Source organism: Sceloporus undulatus, chromosome 7 (assembly GCF_019175285.1).
Source record: "Sceloporus undulatus isolate JIND9_A2432 ecotype Alabama chromosome 7, SceUnd_v1.1, whole genome shotgun sequence".
NCBI classification, from domain to species: Eukaryota; Metazoa; Chordata; class Lepidosauria; order Squamata; family Phrynosomatidae; genus Sceloporus; species Sceloporus undulatus.
The window spans coordinates 24,600,717-24,621,896 of NC_056528.1; the positions used below are offsets into that span (position 1 = coordinate 24,600,717).

General features: G+C 44.3%; 1 protein-coding gene across 17 annotated transcripts in view; it reads left to right on the forward strand.

Annotated features, from left to right (window-relative positions):
• TCF3 (transcription factor 3) overlaps window positions 1–21,180 on the forward strand; it is an 81,034-nt gene that overhangs the window by 7,103 nt on the left and 52,751 nt on the right. For 16 of the 17 annotated variants that reach the window (XM_042479917.1, XM_042479916.1, XM_042479915.1 and 13 more), the window contains exons 2-3: window positions 9,681–9,781; window positions 17,021–17,093. In XM_042479917.1, the coding sequence (XP_042335851.1) occupies window positions 9,681–9,781; window positions 17,021–17,093 (174 nt within the window). Of the gene's footprint in view, window positions 1–1,550; window positions 2,444–9,680; window positions 9,782–17,020; window positions 17,094–21,180 lie in introns of those variants that run through there. The other variant, XM_042479918.1, reaches the window with a different exon arrangement.

The following is a 21,180-nucleotide window of genomic DNA, read 5'->3' on the forward strand; positions in this document are numbered from 1 at the left end:
AAAAACAGGGGCCAACAACTTTGTGTGCCAGTTGTGTGAAGATACTCCGAACATTCTCCTCGGCGGCTGTTGCGGTCAAATGGTCTGTCTTTGAAATGGAGGCAACATCTAGGAACAGAGAATGCAGGTGGGCAGAGGATTAATATGGCCTTTTAATACAAATACCCCACAACAACCACACTTTCCACATCCCTGTGGCCCTCCAGAGGTTGCTGGACTGCAACCCCCAGCAGTCCCCCCAGCTAGCCTGCCCAATAAGGATTCTGGGCAGTGCCATCCAACCACATATCTATTCCATTCTAATACTCATGGAGACACAGAGGCTGAAATAACCCAGAAATGCAGAAATAATCCCGTTTGACACCACATTAGTGCCCTGGCTGTGCTAGGGAATCCTGGAATTGTTTATTGTGGCACCAATGACCAGAAGGATAAATGTCTTACAAAACTACAAAACCCAGAAATCCATAGCATTGAGCCACGGCAGTTAAAGTGGTGCCAAACTGGATTATCTCTGCAGTGCGGATGCAGCTAAAAACCCCTTGGGTGACCTTGGGCCACGTTCTCTGTTCAATGGCTGATCAAGGGTTGTTGTGCGCCTTCAAATCATTTCCGATTTCTCCTGGGGTTTTCCTGGCAGAGTAGTTTATCAGACAAGGGGAATTGGAAGTATAATCCAATGGCAATCTGAACGCAATCATGGGGTTTAACGTTATTGTGCGATAACCCACTACACACAAATTCGGGCAATGGGAAGTCAGTCTGAACGCAATCATGGGGTTTCATGTTATTGCGTGATAGACTGCCACACGCAAATTTGGGCCATGGCATGCCAGTCCGAACGCAATTCACAATTCACGTAATTGTGCTAAACTAGTGACTTTAAGTGAATGTGTTCTGGCCCCACTTTCTTTTCATTTGAATTTGAGAGAAATTCCTCCCGTTTGATAACCTCCAGCATTTGCTCAGAGAGGGTTTGCCCCTGCCTTCCCCGGTGGGTTTTAGGGCACCCTCCTCTCTGGAGTCCGAGTCCCACACTTCGCTATACAGCCCTATGCATCCCATGGGCCTAAATACCCCAAGGGCACCAGATCCCACCTGGAAGCTCAGCAGGGCCAGCCCTGGTTAGTCCTTGGATGGGAGACCGTGCCAAGAAACACCAGGTACTCCAAACTCCATTTCAGAGGAAGGAACTGGCTTCAAAACCACCTTGCCTTGGGAAAACATAGGACGTCCATGGAGTTGCTCCAAAGTCGGCTGGATAATATGGCAAATGTTTTGGAATAAAGGGGAGGGGTGCAAAAAAAACCCAAACCAAGCCTAAGGACTTCTGTGTGTGTTTGTTTTGGGAGAAGGGATAGCAAACCTTTCTGAAGCCCCCTAAATGCTGGCACTCCCTTTCCATTTGAGGGTGTTGAAAGATCCCCCTTCCAACTCCCTCCCTTCCCTCTCCTTCCCCAATTTCCTTTCTTTTTTTTTGGGGGGGGGGGGAGAAGAGTTGTGCAGCTGGTCTAGCAATGGCAGCGGAAGGATACCTCGGAGGAGGAGGAGGGAGGCGAGGCCTTGATGCGTGGATGTGAGAAAGCAAGAGAGGAGAAGGAGGAGAAGGAGAAGAAGAAGAAGGGGGCGCCCAGGCGACTCCCCCAGCCAGCCAGCCAGCGAGGGGAGGGGGCCAGAGAGAAGAAGAAGAAGAGGAGGAGGAAGAGAGAGCGAGAGCGAGCGAGAAAGCAGGGGGAGGAAGAGAGAGACAAGGGACCCCAGCAGGAAGAAGCCACCATCAGCCAGCCCAGATGAAGCCAGGCCCAGAAAGCCAGGCCCGCGCCTTCCAGAGCGGATCCCAAGCGCTAAATTAGAGAAGAAGCGAGAGAAAGAAAGAATTCCTTAAGCTCCCCTTTCCCTCTGCCCTGCTCCGGGCGCTCTTTCCCGCTTCTCTCCTGGAGGCTCCCCGGGAGCGGATGGAACCTTGAGCAGGAGCAGGAGGGGGGGCACATCAAAGGGAATCGAACGTTCCCGGGACTCAGAACGCAAACGGATCGAACGTCGCGGGGCTCAACGTTCTTCGCCAGGAGACGCGCTCCTCTTTCTTTTTCCTCCCCCCTTCCTCCTCCTCCTCCTCCTTTCCTCCTTTCTTTGCTTGATTGCTTTCCTTCGTTACTTTGTAGCCGTTTCCGTCCCCCCTCGTTATTGTTGTTGTTGTTGTTACTGTTCTTACTCTTTCCCACACTGTTTCCCCCAGGCCCCCTCCTCGGCTCTTCTTCTCCCTGCCTGCTCTGCTGCCCTTTCTTCCCCTCCCCTCCCCTGCCCTGCCCTCCCCTCCGCCGGAGAGAACAATAGGAGCGCCGGAGGGGGCCACCCTGGCTGCCCCCCGGGGACCCAGCACCCCCCGGGCCTGGATGTGACCCCCTCGCCTCGCCCCCCCAGCCCCCCCAAAGCTCCGCACCAGGTGAGTGGGCCTTGGAGCCAGGCAAACTCCTGCTTTTGTCTTGGACTTTCGGGGGGGGGGAATCTCGTTCCACTTCAACTTGGGGGGCTCGTCTTCCACCACCTCTTTTCTCCCCCCTCCCCACTTCGTCCATGGGTTTTCTTTTCATTCTTCCTTACATTTCACGACCACTTCTTCTTCTCCCTTCTTCCTCCCCCTCCAGTTTATCAACTGATTTCCGTGCATTCTTTCCCTTAAGTTTTATGACCAACTTCTTCGCCCCCCCCACTCTTCCTCCTCCCCCCGTTAATATATTGATCCATCTAAACCTTTCCTTAAGTTTTAGCACCACTTGTTTGCTCACCAGCCCCCCTCCTTATATCTCTCCCCTCCCAAAAAAGTGGTAGGAACATTAATAGGAGAACTTGGGGGGCTTGTTTGTCCACCCCTCTCTCTCTTACCCCCCCCCCATTTATTATAACAAATAATTCATCTGGAAGTAAATAGAAGCAAGGACTTGGGGTGGGGGTTGTTTGCCCAGCTCTCTCTCTTATTCCCCCCCCCCCCGCCCAAAGTGGTATTAAAATTCATTCGTCTGGAATATAATAGAAACAAATACTGGGGGGGGGGGGGGAAAAAAAGGGACACTCTTGTCTTTCCCACCCCCATTATTTGGGGTAGGATTGAATAGGGGGGAGGACTTTTGGGGACTCTTTAAAATTGTTGGGAAGTTTATTTTGGGGAGACCACCCCACAGAACCCCCCACCCCCATTTTCTTCCCTTGATGCAGTTTATTGTAGTTAAAAAGAGAGAACTCCTTCTGCTGGAGTCCTTCCTGGAAAAGGAGGGGGGCAGGTTGGAATTATGAATTCTTATTTTAAAGGGGGGGGGAAGAGAGAGTTTAAATATCTCCTCCTCTATAAAGTATGCAAACTTTAAGAAAGTTTCAGTATGTAAAGAAAGAGGCAGAGGACTGCTTGGAGCAGAGTGTTTGGGTTTGTTTTTAATATTTTTAGAACATCTAGCATTGTCTTCATTTTGGCCTGGCCCCACTTTGGAAGACTTTTGGGGGGGGGCAGGTTGAGGGAGAGACTCCTTCCAAGTAGAAACCCCTATTAAAACCCCAAGGGCATTAAATCAGGCTGATGCAATTTCAATTTTTTGTTGCCCCCACCCCATGGGTGTTCTTTGAGGAGTAAGACAGGATCCAAAGCTCCCCCCCCCCGAAAATGCTTCTCTTTTTAAAAAAAGGTCTCCCTAGACCCCTTTCAGCAAAGGAAAGCTCCCAGCAGTTTGCTATCTGTGGTTACATCATAATCTCCCATTTAAATCCCAGATCTGTGTTGTTCTTTCTTCCTCCTCCTCCCCCAATTCCTGGCCTCCCCCCCCCCCCACAGTCACATTCCCACCCCAAAGGACAAGCAAAGAGGACCAGTGGGAATGGGCTGCTCCTGTTGGAGTGGGTGACCTTGGCCAGGTCACACTCTCTCAGCCCCTCAGCAATGGCAAAAAACCCTCTGAGCACATCTTGCCATGAAAAATCCCATGAAAGGACTTGAAGACACACAACAGCATTAACTTTGTGGGGGGGTAACCCTATGCCCTATTAGGCACCCCCCTCAAATAATCCTGGTTCCCAAACAGACTGAGAAGGTGGTCCATAATCTATCATTTCTTCTCACCTTTTCAGTATTTCTCTTTTTCCTCCAACTGGGATCCCAATTCTCTTTTTCACTGCCTTGTTGTAATGGGGAGAAGTGTAATCTTTGCATTGGTCAAATATGTTAATGATCCTCTTTAATGTTTCTTAAATATGCCTGATCCCCCCCCACCTTCCCTGTAACATTCCTGCTTCTAGGAGACATAGCAAGTACAATAACATCAACAATCTACAAAACTTGGTGGGCTTTGGATGTTATGATGGTACATTCATGCTTCTTCTCCTCGAAGCTGGAAGCAACTCTCCTCTGAACAGTCCCTCTCAAGAGAAATGTGATCTCTACATAATATTTTAAAGTGTCAGCATTCAGATGTAAGCCTTTACACATTCCTATTTCTTCCAAGATTCTTGTTTCTTGCAGTCTTCTTCCTCCTCCTCCAGTTTGACCCCATCTTAATGGTCTTGTGCTGAGGAAGCAATGTACCAATTTAGAAATATTGTGAAAATTTCACTATTCCAATCAACATATTTCAAAATCGCTTCCTTTGCCCCCACAATTCCTGTTTCTACAGCAGCTTGGGTCCAGCTTCCCTCTCTAAAGTCTTTATCTGGGATGAAGAGGTGCACACCGGAACTATTTTTAAATATCCACATTGCAAGAATATTCTGTGAATATTGCTATTTGTTTCCATCTCGGTCCAGCTTTCCTTGTAACCGTGTCTCTCAAGCATATTATTTTTCATGTGTGATGGGGGGGGGGGGAGAGATTTTGGGGTGACAAATTATGTGATTATTTTGCACCCAAATGTGCCACTTTTGGTGCCATTCCGAATTTTCCACCAAAGTCTTGGTTACCGAGAAAAGACCAAGTTCTGCTTCTAAACAAATATTCTGTAGATGAGGCCTAGTTGTAAAATGCAGAATAAAATGACAGGATATATATTATAGAACCATGTTGAATTATTCTGTTCTTTGGAGCTCAGCTAGAGGGTTTGTTTGAGGACTCTGATGTGTTTTTCAAAGTCAGAAAGACTTTGAAAAATAAACCACCACACCCCCCCCCCGAAAGTTTTTCTAAGCCTGGAATTGTGTGTTTTACAAAACAAACAACTCAGGTTGCAGTGATAAATTCGCCTCTGACATTTCTCTCCCCCGAATCTGAATTCTTCTTCATTCCAAATTTTTGAGATTTTGGTTACTTCCATTTGGATGCAGAGTCCTTTGGATGTTTAATGCAACATCCTCACTTAAATAAAACAATCCCAAACTAGAATAAACCCTCTATTTTAATGTGTGCCGGCCCTATACACCAAAGATGCTGGGTTCCTATGTGTGTTATAGACAAACATTTGATTTTATGTATGTATTTTAAAGAATCTAGAAACAGATTTGCAGAAGCAACTCTCTGGATATTTATTAAGCATGACAATACTTATTTATTTATATTTGGGTTGTGTTTTGCCATTCTAAATTCTGGCTTAATACAAATTTTCAAATACAACCCCCCTCCATGAATCCTATTCAGAGATAGCTGTGTTGTCCATGCAGGAAAATACAACAAAATCCACAAAGCAGCGATAGTTTTATTAGGCCACAATTCCAGAGTAGAAAAGCTTGCATGATATATGTTTATGCTTTGGAGTTGTGGCCCAGTAAGAGTATCATTGCTTTGTGTAGCTAGATGCAACAACATCCCAAACCCACAAAGCAGTGATACATTTATTAGGTCAAACCAGAAAAGCTTGCATGATGTCTTTTTCGGCTTTGGACTTGTGGCCCAACATGAACATGTGTAAGCAAATACAACAAAATCCCAAATCCACAAAACAGTAGTACTTTCATGCGGTCACAATTCCAACTCCAACAGAAAATTTTGTGTGATGCCTTTTTATCCTTCAGGGTTGTGTCCCAATAAGAGGATTGCTGCTTTGTGGAGGCAAAATACAACAAAACCCACAAAGTGGGAATGCTTTTATAATGCCACAACTCCAAAGTGGAAAAAGCTTACATGATGATTCTTAATGCGTTGGAGGTGAGGCCCTATGAGAGTGTTGCTGCTTTGTGGCGGTACATACAACAAAATCCAAAAGTACCGATATACTTTTATTAGGTCAAAGCAGAAAAGCTTGCATGATGCCTTTTTATGCTCTGGGGTTGTGACCTAATAAGACCATTGTTGCTTTTTGGGATTTTGTAGCATTTTTCCATTTTTATTTGTATCGGTTTTTTTGCTTTTCTTGTTCTGTGTAGACTCTGCTTCCCTGGCAAATGAAAACAAATGCAAGGTTGGGAAGGGGAGGCGGCTGTGGTTTGGGGCAGGGGGGCAGTGACCCCCAAAGAAAACTGCCCCCCAGACAACAGCTGCTGGCATCTGCAAGAGAGTCCTTGTCTGTTCAATGGAACCCAATTTCAGGGAAAGTTGGGGGGGGGGGCGGCAGCAAGGAAAGGAAGAAGTCTGAGAGTCAGGTTTGTTAAAGTGTCTCTCTGGCCTTCTGGGAAGCAGCTGCTAGGAACCTTTGTGTGCTGCTGGGGAAACTTTTCTAGTGAGCTCCAGCACGAGGCAGGACTTGGCTTTGTGTGGGATTTCTTCTTCCTCTCTTGCCTGGCCTGCCCCCCTCTTTCTTTTTTTCTGCCCCCCTTCCCTTGATCTCTGTGTGTGTTTTAGCCTCAGACTAAATCCTTGCAAAGGCAAAGGACCTCTTAGGAGCATTGGTGGGTCTGTCTGCATTTTTAAATTTGGGGGGGGGGGGGGGAAGGGGAGAAGGGGGGGGGGGGGGGGGGGGGGGGGGGGGGGAGGGAAGGCCCCGGCTGGTGGGTTGGGGAAGAGCCCAGGCCGCCTGGACCTCTTTGTCCTGAGATGGCCATAAACTCTTCCTCTATTTCCCCTTCTTCTGGGTGAAGGAATCCAGAATGAAGTCAATCTTGTGTCTTTATATTTATCAAATATGTGTCCTTATATTTTGGTCTATGTGTCTATATATTTGTCAAATACATGTCTGTTTGGACTTCTGACTGCTTCAAGTTCTTGTTTTCGGTCTGTGGGGCTCAGAGAGGAGGGGGATTAAAGAAAGAAGTGGATGGAAAGAAGGGAGGCCCTCTTCAGCTTTGGAGTTTGGGTTCCCTGCTTAGCTTTTCTGGCTGGGATTGCAGAAGGAGAGTCTTTGTGCAGAGGAGGTTTGCCATTGCCATCCTCTGAGGCTGAGAGAGTGTGACATGCCCAAGGTCTCCCTGTGGGTTTAATGTAAGAGGGGTGGGGTAGCTTAAATGCCATTGGAAATATCTTTTCACGCACTGTACCACCCCCAGAAAAAAACAACAGACTGAAAAGGCCTAGTACTAGTTGGAGATAGTTAAATAGATATTATTATTATTATTATTATTATTATTATTATTACACCACATTTCTCCCAATATAGGGACTCAAGGCAGCTAGACAGAGAATTTTGATAGGTAGATAGTGAGTGTGTTGTTGATTTCATCCTCGGTGCCATTATTTTCCTAAAAATCCCTTTCCTTCATTCTTGCAAGGTTGGGGTAAGGGCTGACGATCGCAAAAACTGCTATTTTTAACCTTTTCCACTTCTCCAGTTCATCTGGTTGTTGCAGTGCAATGATATTTTTATACGTTTTTCTCTATATGTCTCATAATTGCAAATATATTTATATTTGTTGTTGTTGTTGTGTGCCTTCAAGTCCTTTCTGACTTATGGCAACCTTAATGAGAACCTATCCTGGGGTTTTCTTGGCCAGATTTGTTCAGTGGTGGTTTGCCATGGCCTTCCCCTGAGGCTGAGAGAGTGTGACTTGCCCAAGGGCACCCAGAGGGTTTCATGGCTGAGCCCTGGTCTCCAGAGTCGTGGTCCAGTGATCAAACCACTACACCACACGGGTTCCTCATATATATAAAAACCCACCCATCCCTTTTCTTTTGCTGGCCAGTGGCAGGGGTGCATTTGCTTCAGGTTTTACATTGCACTTCAAATGAGCTTGGGTGACTGATAGAGCTTAGTACCTTCCAAAAGGCATTTAAAACTCATAGCAAATTCACCACTCCAACTCCAATGGAGGTCCCCATGCCTGGTCAGATATCAACTCCTTGTTTGTTTATTTGCTTGTTGTTTAAGCAGTGGTCCCCATTTGTTTTGGACTCCAACTCCCAGAAGCCCCAGCTGACTTGGCTAACAGTCTGGAATTCTGGGAGCTGAAGTCTAAAACATCTGGAGAACCAAAACATGGGAGTCAGAAAACAGTAAAATGACATGTTCTGAGATGGTCAACTATTTACAAATACACACACACATAGATATTATATATTATATATACACTATATATTATAGGTATTAAGAAGTGGTGGGCAACTGTGGTGGGCTAGCGGACTGGATTAGCCCCCCATGAGACCTTAAAGGAGGGCCCATCATGGTGTAAGGGTTTGAGCATTGGACTAGGACACTGCTTGATCAGGGTTCAAATCCTGCCTTGGCTGTGGAAAACCACTGGGCGATCTTGGGAAAATCACACTCAGGTTCAGAGGATGGTAATGGCCACCTCCCTCTGAAGAAACTTGCCAAGAAAACCCACAACAGGTTCACCTTAGAGTCACCATAAGTTGGAAATGACTTGAAGGGACACAACAACAACAAGACCTTGAAGGACTCACTTTTAACCCCTAAAACCACATTAAAAACCCATTGAAAACATGGTGCATCAGCAGGATGCGTCTTGTTTAAAACAAGACTTCCTGATACCTAGAGGTTTCCCAGAGATTTAATTCTTGTTTTTCAGGCCAGTTTTTAAAAACAAATTAAGGAGGCAACCATCTGGGGGGTGCCACAAAACCAGCTCCCCCCCCCCAGCTCAGTGTATAATGTTGTGTCTTAGTCACAACTGCCTCCCTCCATTTTATCAATATTCTTGCAAGGGGGAGAATTTTAAATAGAACTAAGATTGACTATTTTGGTGAAGATGATTTGGAGGCCGTTAAACAGAGGTTAGATGGGCATCTTTCAAGGGTTGCTTTAGTTGTCTCTTCCTGCATGGCAGGGGTCAAACCTGATGGCCCAAATCTTGAGTTTCTCTGATTCTCTAGGAAAATGAGCAGAGGGATAACAGGATTCGCTTCCAGGACCTTCTGAGCTGGTTTCCCCCAATTTTTCAGATTTTCAGATGGAGCAACAGGTGGCTGAGAAAGAGAGAGAGACACTGTGTCTTTTTCAGAGAAGTTTCCATTTATGTCAGGTCTTCCCTGACTCTGTTGTTGGTTGTATTTTATTCCTTTATTTTTGCAAAGTCGGGAAATGGACTGGAGGAGGGATGAGGAGCGCAGGCATGTGTTGTGTGTGTGTGTGTGTGTGTTTCAAACCATTCACTTGTTGCTGACTGGTTGAATTTCTCCCTGAGCGGATTTAACATTCTGGGAAGGATTTGCAAATTATAAATGTACTTATTTATTTATTTTGCATGGCGGAGGGTGTTGGGGTGGGACTGTTATCGCCAGGCGGCTTCATTCCTCCATTTAAAGGCCTCTCTCTCTCTCTCTCTCTTTTCCCCCCTTTGATTCCCCACCCTCCCCTCCCCACCCATTTATTCCTTTTGCAAAGACGGACCCCCATTCGAATTTGGTGGGAATATGAACCAGCAACAAAGGATGGCTGCGGCTGGCACAGACAAAGAACTGAGCGACCTCCTGGATTTCAGCATGGTAAGTGGCATGCATTTTATTGTATTTGTGAAATGGCATTTTCAGCCATGGATTTGCGGGGGGGGGGGGGGGCTTGTGCATGGTCCACATGCGTCAGGGAGCTCTTTAAACAAACTGTGACTCCATTTTGGTCCCGGCATTCCCTGGGATGGACTTGTGAGGAGGAAAGCAAGGAGGAGGTTTCTCTAAAAAACAGGCTGGGATGGCTTCGCGTGCTCTGACTTGTTTGTTCCCGGCCGGCCGTGGGGAGGATCCAGGGGGACCAGTAATTGCTCCCATCTCCTTGTTGTGATGAAGCAGCAACTGGGGGCGGGAGGTGCGAGAAGAAGCAGGTAATTCCTTTGACACTTTCCACCGCCGCCGTCTGTTTTCTTTGGATCCGTATGTGCCAGGATTTGGAAGGGATCCATGCAGCATCGATGGAATGGTGGGGTATTATATTGCAAGGTTGTGATTAGGATTTTGGAGGTGTTTCTTGTAAATCATCACCACCCTCCCCTCTCCGAAATGCCACAATATCTCCTGAATTGGGCCAACCTCCTTACACAACCGGGGTTATGTCATGCTGGTTGGTTGTCAGTTGGTGAGGGATGTGCTCCTAAATTGCTTGGGATTGATTATGATGATGATGATGATGATTATTATTATTATTTATCTGAATATATATATATATATATATATATATATATATATATATATTCTGGGACAAAATAAATATATCCTGGGGTGCCCCCCACATAAGTAGATTTTTGTTGTTGTTGTTGTTGTTGTTGTTGTAGCTTTATCAAGAACTTGTGTATAGCAAATGGCTGAAATTTTAGGATGAGTTGCCCAGCTGTACAGCTGACGAAGGCATAGAAATGCCCATATCATAAGACTAATTCTGCATGGATTCTATTATAAAACAGGACTCCAGAGCCTTGCAAATACTTTATTTCTTTATTTATGTTGACCGAGATTATACATCATGGTCTTATGTTTGGTAACTTTACGAATCTGTAGCTACGTTTGAGAAATGCAATGAAACCCTATTAGTGGATTGTGAAGATGTGCTTCTGGAAAGAGTGTTTGGATGCACATTGAGGACTCCTAGTGAGCATCATGTGCTTCTTATGTGCAGCAGCCACTTCTGATAAGTATCAGGCACTTCTGATGCACACTGGGCAGTTTTCATGAGCACTGGGCAATTGTGTTGCCCACTTGGCACTTCTGGTGCGCAGTTGGACACTCCTGTTACTTTCCAGCACTTCCCAGCTACTGTCTGGATGTACATAAGTGTCCATGGTGCATCAGTCACTCCATTGGCTACCAGTGCACAATGAACACACATACATTGTAACATCATGGCATCCCCTGGTGAACATGGATGTTGAAAAACTACTCAGTTTTTATTTGCCACATGCGTCAGTCCACTTACAAAGATGTCCATCCCGTTCTGAATTCCAGCTATCACTTTTACTAGACCCAACAAGACTAAATCAGGATGCAAAGCTAAAAGAAGAAAGTATCCCATCATAATGTGTGAGGATTAAGAAATAATAATAGAAAAGACTTTGCTGAATTCTGGACCATGCAAAATTGTAAGCCAGGTTGTAAATTATTGTTCTGGCTTTTCATATTGCGGTGGGTTGTCTTTGGCTGTTATATTTTGTAGTAGTAGTTTGGGTGGACTTGAGAGTGCTGCCCACTTGCCAGTGTGGTGTAGTGGTTTGAGTGTTGGCTAGGACTCTGGGAGGCCAGGGTCTGAATCCCTGGTTCACTAGAGGACCTTGGGCAAGTCACACTCAGCCTCAGTGGAACGAAGTGGCAAAGCTCCTCTGGATGAATCTTGCCAAGAAAACCTTAGGAGAGAGCCAGAACAATGATAAGTCAGAGTCAGTGTGGAGGCACATAAGAATTGAGAGTCAGTCGTGGTGTCATGGATTGATGGTTCGGCTAGGAATCTGGGAGACTAGTGTTCAAATCCTTGCTCAGCCCAGATGCCCTTGGGCAAGTCACACTCTCTCAGCTTCAGAGGAAGGCAATGGTGGCAAACCTGCTCTAAATAAATCCTGCCAAGATGACATTAGGATGACATTAGCTAGGGTAACATTAGGATTGCCATAAGATGGAAATGACTTGAAGGCATACAACAATTCCAGCTGGATATTTCAGGGCTTGTCAGTGGCTTTCCCCATACCCTAGTGCCTTCTAAGTGTTTGGGACAACAACTCCCATCAGCTCCCAGCCTGCATGACCAATGGGTGAGGGATGGTGGAATTTGAAAGTCACCAGGATAGAGAAGACGGCATGATGGAATTGGCACCTTTTTCCTTGGGATTCTTCTCTTTCCTTTTGCACCTCTGTGGCTGTGAACTGGGCTGTTTTTATTATGGAGTCTGCATGCATGCTCACATGTAGACTTTCCAATAAAACATTGCCCTCCAACCTCTCTTTAAAGACATCCAAAGATGGACAGTCCTCCAGCCTTGAGAGTCTATACCGCTCTCAAACTGCTCTTACAGTCCAGAATTTCTTTCTACGTTTAGATGGAATCTTTTCCCTTGTAATTTGAATCTCTTGGACCTAATCAAACAAACAAGGAATCCAAGATGTGTGTCTGTGCCTTCAATGTAATTTCATAGGGTTTTCTTAGGCAGGGAATTCTCAGAGATGGTTTTGCCAACTTCTTCCTCTGAAATAAAGCCTACAGTACCTGGGGATCCTTAACAGTTTCCCATCCAAGGACTAACCAGAGCTGACCCTGCTTAGCTTCCAAGATCAGATGGAATTTTGGTGCCTTGAGGACATTTCGGTTTTAGGGCGTTTTTCTGATCCCCACTTGAATTTTAGAGTGTGGAATTGGTCAAAGGAAAGTTGTTTCATCCGGGCTGAAAGCCAAAGGGCGTAGGGTCGTGGCTTTGGGAGATAAGGAGACTCTAAGGCTCAGTTTCGTAATGTCATGAACAGAGATAAGAGCAAAATTGCAAAAATTGGTAGTGCTCTCCGCTGGGACAACACACTATACCTGAATTCTGTGCCCTGTGCATAGTCTCTTCCCAAATTGTTATTCTTTTGACTCTTCTTTTCTGATTTTGGCCACCTCCTTCTTCATTAATGTCCTGCCAGTTCCCCACCACCAATCTCCTGCCGCCATGTTTTACTTTTCTGTGGATTTTTGGTGCATCATGGGTGATGTAGTCTGCAAATGGGAGATGCAGTCTGCAAATGGACTACATGCCATTGCCAGGCTGGCTCTGCCACATTGCTTGAAATGTTTTTCACTTCAGGGAGCTCTGTGATTTTTATTTGGGTGATCTTAATTATATAATATTATCCATGCCATAGTAGTTCCAATTTCTGTGTATATGTGAAAAGCTGTATAGTGAATACCAAAAAGACGAATGAGAGCAAATCAAGCCTGACCTAGAAGCAAGGATGTCTAAACTGAGGCTTTTGGACTTTGGACGTAGCATGGGATTATTGGAAAAGGAGATAATTCTTGGTAAATTGGAAAGCAGTAGGGAAAAAGGGAGACTGCATTACAGATGGGTTGACTCCATCAAGGAAGCCATAATGGCTGCCGTGAGTTTGCAAGACCTGAGCATGGCTGTGGATGACCTTGTCTTGGAGATGTATATCATTTATAGGGTTGCCATAAATCAAATTCAACTTGACAGCAAACAACATCAACAAGCCTTTCCCCCCTTTCTGTCTGGTTATATACAGGTTGGGTCACCCTTATCTGGAATTCCAACTGAAATATTCCAAAATCCAAAACTGTTCCACATGGGTGATGAGATCATGATGATGGGCCAATGTTCGTTGCAGAGTTTCTATCTTTCTACATGCAGGTTCAGGAAGGAGCACGATTTGGGAATAGAGCACTTGCCGTTAGTTATAGTTCCAACCCAGTCAGGCATTGCCAGGGAGCTTTGAGAGACAAAGAAAAAAATCCTGCTTAAACCCCTGGATTGCTGATTCCAATCATTGCAGACAGTCCATGCAGCCTTAATAAATGACAAAATAAAACTTTTATTTTTATCCCGCTTTTCTGTGACGAGACAATCAAAGCGGCTCACAGCACATTAAAATCCACATTCACAACATTGTGTCCCAAATGCCCCCCCCCCCCTACCTAGTGTGAGGGAGCTTCTGGGATTTACAGAAAATCCCCCCTCTTTTAAGAAGCATGAGAGCCAGCGTGGAGACATGGACTCAAGAAGTCAGAAGAAAATGAGGTCTCCTTCTACATCTACACCTGCAGTGGTTTGAGCGTTGGACTATGACTTTGCAGACCAGAGTTTGAATGCCCACTGAGCTATGAAACCCACTGGGTGACCATGGGCAAGTCACACTCTCTCAGCCTCAGAGAATGGCAATGGCAACCCCCTTCTGCACAAATCTTGCCCTCCCCTAAACACGATTGGTTTGTCTTAGGGACACCATAAGTTGGAATAAATTGAAGGCACATAACAACAATAAGGAACTGAGAAGCATGAGGACTTGAAACTTAACTTTTGTGCAAAGGGGACATAGCTCAGTAGAGTCCCTGTGTTGGATGCACAGTAGGAATGTAATCTCCTTTTTTTGCTAATATGTTCTCAAAGGAAGCAGCAAGTTATTTTAACAAGTTCTTTCCCGCTGGAATATTTCATTCTGGGCAAAAAAATAAATAAATGCTACTTCCTACACAGAATTTGCACATTTCCTGCAGAATTAAGTCTCAACCTGCAAAGATCCTCCTCAGTCCCAATATTCTCCCACACTTGAGAAAAACACAATTTCTTTTGCCAGTTTTTCAGATACTTTTGACTATTCGTTCCACCCCAATGCAGGAGGTTGCAGGTTAGATCGCTAGCATCTCTAGGTAGGCCTTTCTGCCAAGCTAGTTCATGGCAGAAGATTAAAATCAATCAGTCAGATGGTATTGAGTAACTCTCCAAACCACATCTAACACAACCTGTTGGTAACATATTAGAACTCATCTGAGACTCACAGTAAAAAAATTAAAAACAGGTTTGTTGTTGTTGTGCGCCATCAAGTCTATGAAGCCGAAATGTAACCAGAGAAGGGAGACCAAGATGATCAAAGGTCTGGAGACCAAACCTTATGAGGAATGAGGGAACTGGAGATGTTTAGCTTGGAGACGGGAAGATTGAGAAGCGACGTGATAGAGCCATCTTTAAATATCCGAAAGGATATCATGGAGAAGATGGAGTGAGCTTCTTTTGAGCTGCTCCAGAGACTAGAACAAGAAGTATTGGCTTCAAAAGACAAGAAAAGAGATTCCACCTAAACATAAGAAGAATTTCTTGACATTAAGTGCTGTTCAAAAATGGAAAAGGTTGCTTCAGATGGTGCCTTGAATGGACATCTCTCAGGAGTGCTTTAGTTGAGTATTCTTGCATGGCGAGGGTCAGACTATACTTACACTTGGAGTCCTATTCCATGATTCTTTGACTTCAAGCTTAACACCACATTAAATCTATCCTCCAGATACCAGTGATTGTTTTTGCTGCTGCAGAGACCAGAATGTGAACCAATGGATTCGTATTATAGGAAGAGGTTCCATCTAAACATTAGGGAGAACTTCTTTAATACAGAATTCCCAAACTTTTCTCCTCCAAGTGTTTTGGATTTCAGCTCCCAGAATCCCCATCCACCTTGGTCAACAGTCAGGAATGCTGGCAGCTGAAGTCCAAAATCTCTGGAGGACTAAAGTTTGGGAACCACTACTCTGAGTGGTGTTTGTCAGTGGGATGGATTGCCTCAGAAGATGGTGGACTCTCCATCTTTGGAGGTCTTTCAATAGAGGTAGGATGTTCAATCATTCAGGACTACTTTAGCTTTGTATTCCTGTATGACAGTGGTTAGATTAGATAGTCTTTGCGGTTCCTTCCAGCTCTTTAAGATTATGTTATACTAACTCAGCTTTGACTTATAGTGATCCTACACATGAAAGACCTTCAAGAGCCCCTCAGTCATCCATCGCCCTGTTCTGGTCTTGCAGCGCTCAGGACATCCATAGCACAACAGTTAAAGGCAGATGAAAAGCAAGACAGAAATTAGTACTACTAAAACAGAATTCAATAAATTACACTGAGATGCTCTTCAAGGGCTTCCATTGGAAACCAGAAATTGCTGATGGGGCGTCCATTAGAAACCAAAAATGGTCAGTGGCTGCGAGGTTGTTGGTTTCCTTTCTTTCTGCCATTGTAGATTTAAATACGCTCATAACATGTTTTGATTTATGTTGGCAGTTTGCGACATCGAGGGGTGTGTGTGTGTGTCTTTTTATCCATGTTTTGCTTTTGAGATCTTCCCAGTGTCGAAATAGAGAATGCAAGAGATAAAATAGATATATATATTTTCACAGGTCTTCCTGCTTGCCTCAGGAAGCAGAGAGGCTTGAAAGTATATTTTGGAGGCAGCTACCTGGTTGGAATTGATGTAGTTGAAGGGAATAACAAAAGTCTATCTAGTTCACCTCTCTGAGGAGGGAATTCTGGAAAATCGCAGCCAAAGCACCCCGAGGAGCAGCCATCTAACCTCTGTTAAAAAAAATTTGCAATGAAGGGGAGTCCATCACCTTCTGAGGTGGACCTTCAAAGATTGGACAAGTCTTTCCATCAAGAAGTTCTTCCAGAACCTGGGAAAATCTGGAGGACTTGCACTTTGTCAATCCCCCATTAAGAGTAACTTCTCAAGCTCTGGTGATGCACTTCCCAGTCACTTTAGTTAGTTACTTTAAGGATGGGGTGGACAAAGTCCTCCCAATAATTCCTTCTTATTGGCTATACCAGCAAGGACTTCGGAAAAATAGACTGGTGGATCTCATATACACTGGGGTAGTGAATCTGCTCTGGCTTTTAGTCAAAACTTTTAAGTGCTGTAGCTCCATCCTATGCAATCCAGGAATGTGTTGTTTTGCACATTCTTTAGTCTTCTCTGTCATAGCATGCCAAACTACAAATCCTAGGATGCTGTAGTATGGAGCTATGGCAGTTAAAGTGGCATGAAACTGCATTATTTCTACAGTGTTGATGCACCCTGAATTCGTCTTAAAAGTAACTTTCCCTGCTTTGGGCCTACTGTCTTTCTAGTTTTAATCAAGAGGAAAAAATATGGTGTTTCCATAGGTGAAAATGTTGGAGTGGTGGCAAGAGGTGGAATCACCCAGTGCTGTCTTTACGTCTGTCTGTATACTTTCATAAATCATCTTATTTTTCTTCTTTCTTTTTTCCTTTTTCCTTCTAGATGTTCCCGCTCCCGGTGGCTAATGGAAAAAACAGGCCCACAACACTGGCCAGCACTCAGTTCAGTGGATCAGGTATGACTATAACCATCCCCCAAAACACACATGCACATGTTTCTTAAAAGTTTGTTGTCTTTGTTATTTGTTAATACACTTCAGTCTTTTCTTTTCGGATGTTGTCAGATTTTGATGTCCATCATTCCCTGCCAGCCTGGCCAAGGGCGAGTTGTGATGGAGGTTGTAGTTCATTGACATCTAGGGTGGAAGCAGTGGTGGTAGGCAGAGAGAGATAAAACTGCTCTTGGTTTTAGTTTGAATTGTAAAGACACTATCCAAGGTTGCATCTACACTGCAGAATTAAAACCAGTTTGACACTGCTTTAACTGCCATGGCTCCATCCTGTGGAATCCAAGGATATGGAGTTTGTTGTGACACCGGAGCCTCGGACAGAGAAGGATAAATATCTCATAAAACTAAAAGTTTTAGGATTTAGTCCATGGAGCCATGACAGTTAAAGCAGAATCCAACTGCACTAATTCTGAAGTGTAGACGCAGCCCAAGTTGTCAAACTGGATTCCCAAGGTAGGTTCAGCTCTTGCTAGTATGGATTTGCAACCCTGACACCAACATTGAGGCTACCAGCTACTGTTGATGGAGAGGGAAAGTTTCCCTACCCCTGTTTTCCTATTGTTATTATTATCACTACTAGTACTGTTAATGTTACTATTTCTGTTTACAGTCGGCCCTTTTTATCTGCTGGGGTTTGGCTCCAGGACCTCCAGTGGATACCAAAATCCATGGATGCTCAAGTCCCATTGCATGTAATAGTGTAGTTAAATGATATCCCTTATATAAGGTTTGCTTTTTGGAGTTTATATATTTTTGGAAACTTTTCAAGCCATGGATTTTGGAATCTGCGGATGCAGAATCCATGGGCTGTTATTATTATTGCTACTGATATGGCTATTACTGATAGGGCTATTATCATTGCTACTATTGCTATTATTTTCCTTCCAGGCTTATGTAAAATGTTTCTTTCCAAAAAAGATGAAGGTTCAAAGCAGCACTTAGGAAGGGAAGAAGGAAATTCCCTTAATGTTTTTTTTTTTTAAATTTTTAGCCCATGGTAACAATTCGGGTTTTCCCCCTTCTTTCCAGACTTTTCTGGGATGCTTTTAAACTTAAAAGTGAAGTGTGTTGTCAGAAAGTTTGGGGGGGATTGATTTGACTTGGGCCCGGGTGGTATAGACACCACCGCCCCTCATCCCCAGTCTATTGAGTTACGACACAAGTTTGCACACGTATGAAATTTTGACGCTCCCGGCGGTGAAAATCCACAACAGCGATGCACCACTCCCTTTGCCTGGAGCGTGTCGTGTCTGCCGAATTTCGTTCCTTCTTTGCTTCTCTTTTCAAAACAAAACGCATGACATTAAAAAAAACAAAAACAAAACCTGGGATGCTTTAGTGGCGATTTTTCCCAAGGAATATACTAGAGGTGGGCAATTCCCTTCCTTCTGGCTGAGATTAGGGTACAACAGCTCCATAGCAAGCCTGAATACCTCCATTTTTCTCTACAGTCCCTCTCAAAATGGCGACCGGAAAGGATGTGCCACCACTTCGGGTTGTCATTTTGAGAAGGACTGTGGAGGCAAATGGAGTTATTTGGCAGTAGTATGGGTTTCTGGGCTGTTTTGAGTGGAATCGGTATATTTTTTACATGTTTTCACTCATTGAGAAGTTTTCTGAATAGTTTGTGGGAGAAAATTGAACATAAAGTTACATTGACTTTTTTTTTCAAATAGGGAAGGGTTTGGAGACCCCAAAAGTGGAATCTAAGGGTCTGGGGACTCCAAAAGTGGGGTATTTTTGCATGTTTTCTCTCATTTGCAGGTTTTCTGGATAGTTTGAGGGCAAAAATTGCCCAAAAGTTGATTTTTAAAAAAAAAAAAGGATGGGTTTTGGGATCCAATAAGTGGGATCTAAGGCTCACAGGTGCTCCGTCCTTCACCCACCCTCTACACTGTGTCCTACTGGTTTTAGTTTTTATAAACAGACAAAATGAACTCTCAAAGGTTTTGGTGAGATGCTGTGTTTTAAAGGGCTGCAGCCCAAGGGGGTCTCCACCTTCTTGACCTCAGGAAATCCCCCAAAAGGCATCCGCCATTGCCAGGCTTGTTTCTCTTATTGTGTATTCTTCCCTTGTTGTGCCTTTTCTCCGCAAACGGTTAACGTGGCGTGCTTTGATCTCGTTCCAAAATGCAGGAAAGTTGGCGTCGGCTTCTAATGGGGCGGAGTGTTCCCATCCTGGGATTCTTCCCTTTCCACTTTTGTCTGCTAAATAAAGAATTACAATGCCTACCTCCATGTATGAAAAAAGGATTTCCCCCCACCCTTTATTGTGAGGACAAAGGGGAGAATACAAAGGTTTTGCTACACCTGATTAAAATGTCTTTAAATTGGCCCAGGATGTTTGCCAGTTGTCTTCAGGGCACATGTGCAGGAGGCCTGAGTTCAGATCTTCTCTTAAAATTTTAGAAAAGGGCATGCATACTCTGTGGTTCTGCTGTCAACCAGGAGCAATGCTGTGTCATGGTTACAAATGTTGGGTTATTGTTGCTGCCAACATACAAAATGGAGACTTGCCTTTGAGGCTGTCAATCCTTCTCTTTCTTTCTTGGCTTGACCGAGCTCTCAGGGCTGCTGTGAGCCTTAAAGTTAGGGCGGTACAAATAATGCGTACATTGCTTTTTTGAAGGAAGGTAGGATATGAACGCAAATAATAAATAAACCCATATGCTGCTGAATCTAGCTGACCTTTAAAAAAGATCTGATAGCATTTAGAAAGGATGTGCCCATTAGCAATGGTGCCTCCAGGTCCATCAGGAGTCTACCTTGGAGTAACTATTTCAAGGCGTAATCAGGAAAGGAAAAGTCTTGCATTCATGTCATGATAATAGACTTTGTAAAGTTGTTTTGCCTTTCTACGTTGGAAGCAGGAGGGCTGGGATGGATAAACTTTTGGTTCGGCCCACCAAAATAGATGTTGCAAAGTGAAATAAAGGCATTTGATTATCGCTTCTTCAAAGGTCACAAACTATATTGAGATTTTGAGGCAATAACCACTGAGTAACATTACCTCTGTACCAAAGTTAATGCTGATTATGGTTCCCTAGAAACCATGGTTTGCACCCTCATTTTCCAACTCGCTAACATGGCTCCAAGATGTTTTTGGAGGTCTCTCATTCATAGCGTCACCGTAAATCAGAGTCAAACAACAACAACAAAGAATCACGGCCATTAATTTTGGTGGAAAGCCCATCCAGGGCTTTTAATGAAATAAAATCATACATGCTAACATGAGTAAAACAGAACCTTGGAAAGAAGCTTGGCCCATTTTTTCCTCCTTTTTTTAATATAGAAAACGGCTCTAAATCAAATAGTCTTGGCAACAGTTGAAGCATTACAGCTTCCATCCTGGCAAGGTGCCTCATGAGTTTTCCAGGAGTTCACTGGATTATCATTATTATTTTGTTTTTGTTTTTAAATGCACTCCTTTGTTAGAATCATAGGATCTTACGATTGGGAGTCCAACCCTCTGCCAGGGAAGAATCCACAACTAAAGCAACCCTGAAAGATGCCTGTCCAACCTCTGAGGAAAGACCTCCAAAGAAGGAGAGTCCATCACCCTCAGAGACAGCCCAGTTTGTCTAAAAACTCTTGCAATTTTAAATAAAAGTTCTTCCTAATATTTAGGTGGAATCCTTTTTCTTATGATATTATTTCCTTGCAGCAACAGGGTTTAGACATTTCTTGTTCCAGCAGGTAACTTGTAGTCTCCCCAACAAGCAAAGTTAGGATCTTATCCTGGAAGGGGTACAGCAAGAGGAGGTGGAAATCCCCATTGGACTACGATTCTCATAATCTCCCAGCCACCAAAACCTGAAGTAGACATGGAAACCACCACTGGTTCTGCACTACCTAAAATGGCTGGCTGCCCTCAGTTGAAGATGCTACTATGTCAAAGAAAAATTTGGTGGCCTTAGAGTGCAAAATGCCGTCTGAGACTTGACAAACGGATTTCTGGAAAACTAGACTGAAAACCTGCACCATGTGTAACTAGCTATTTGCATAAGGAATGTCACTGTCCAGTATCTCCCAG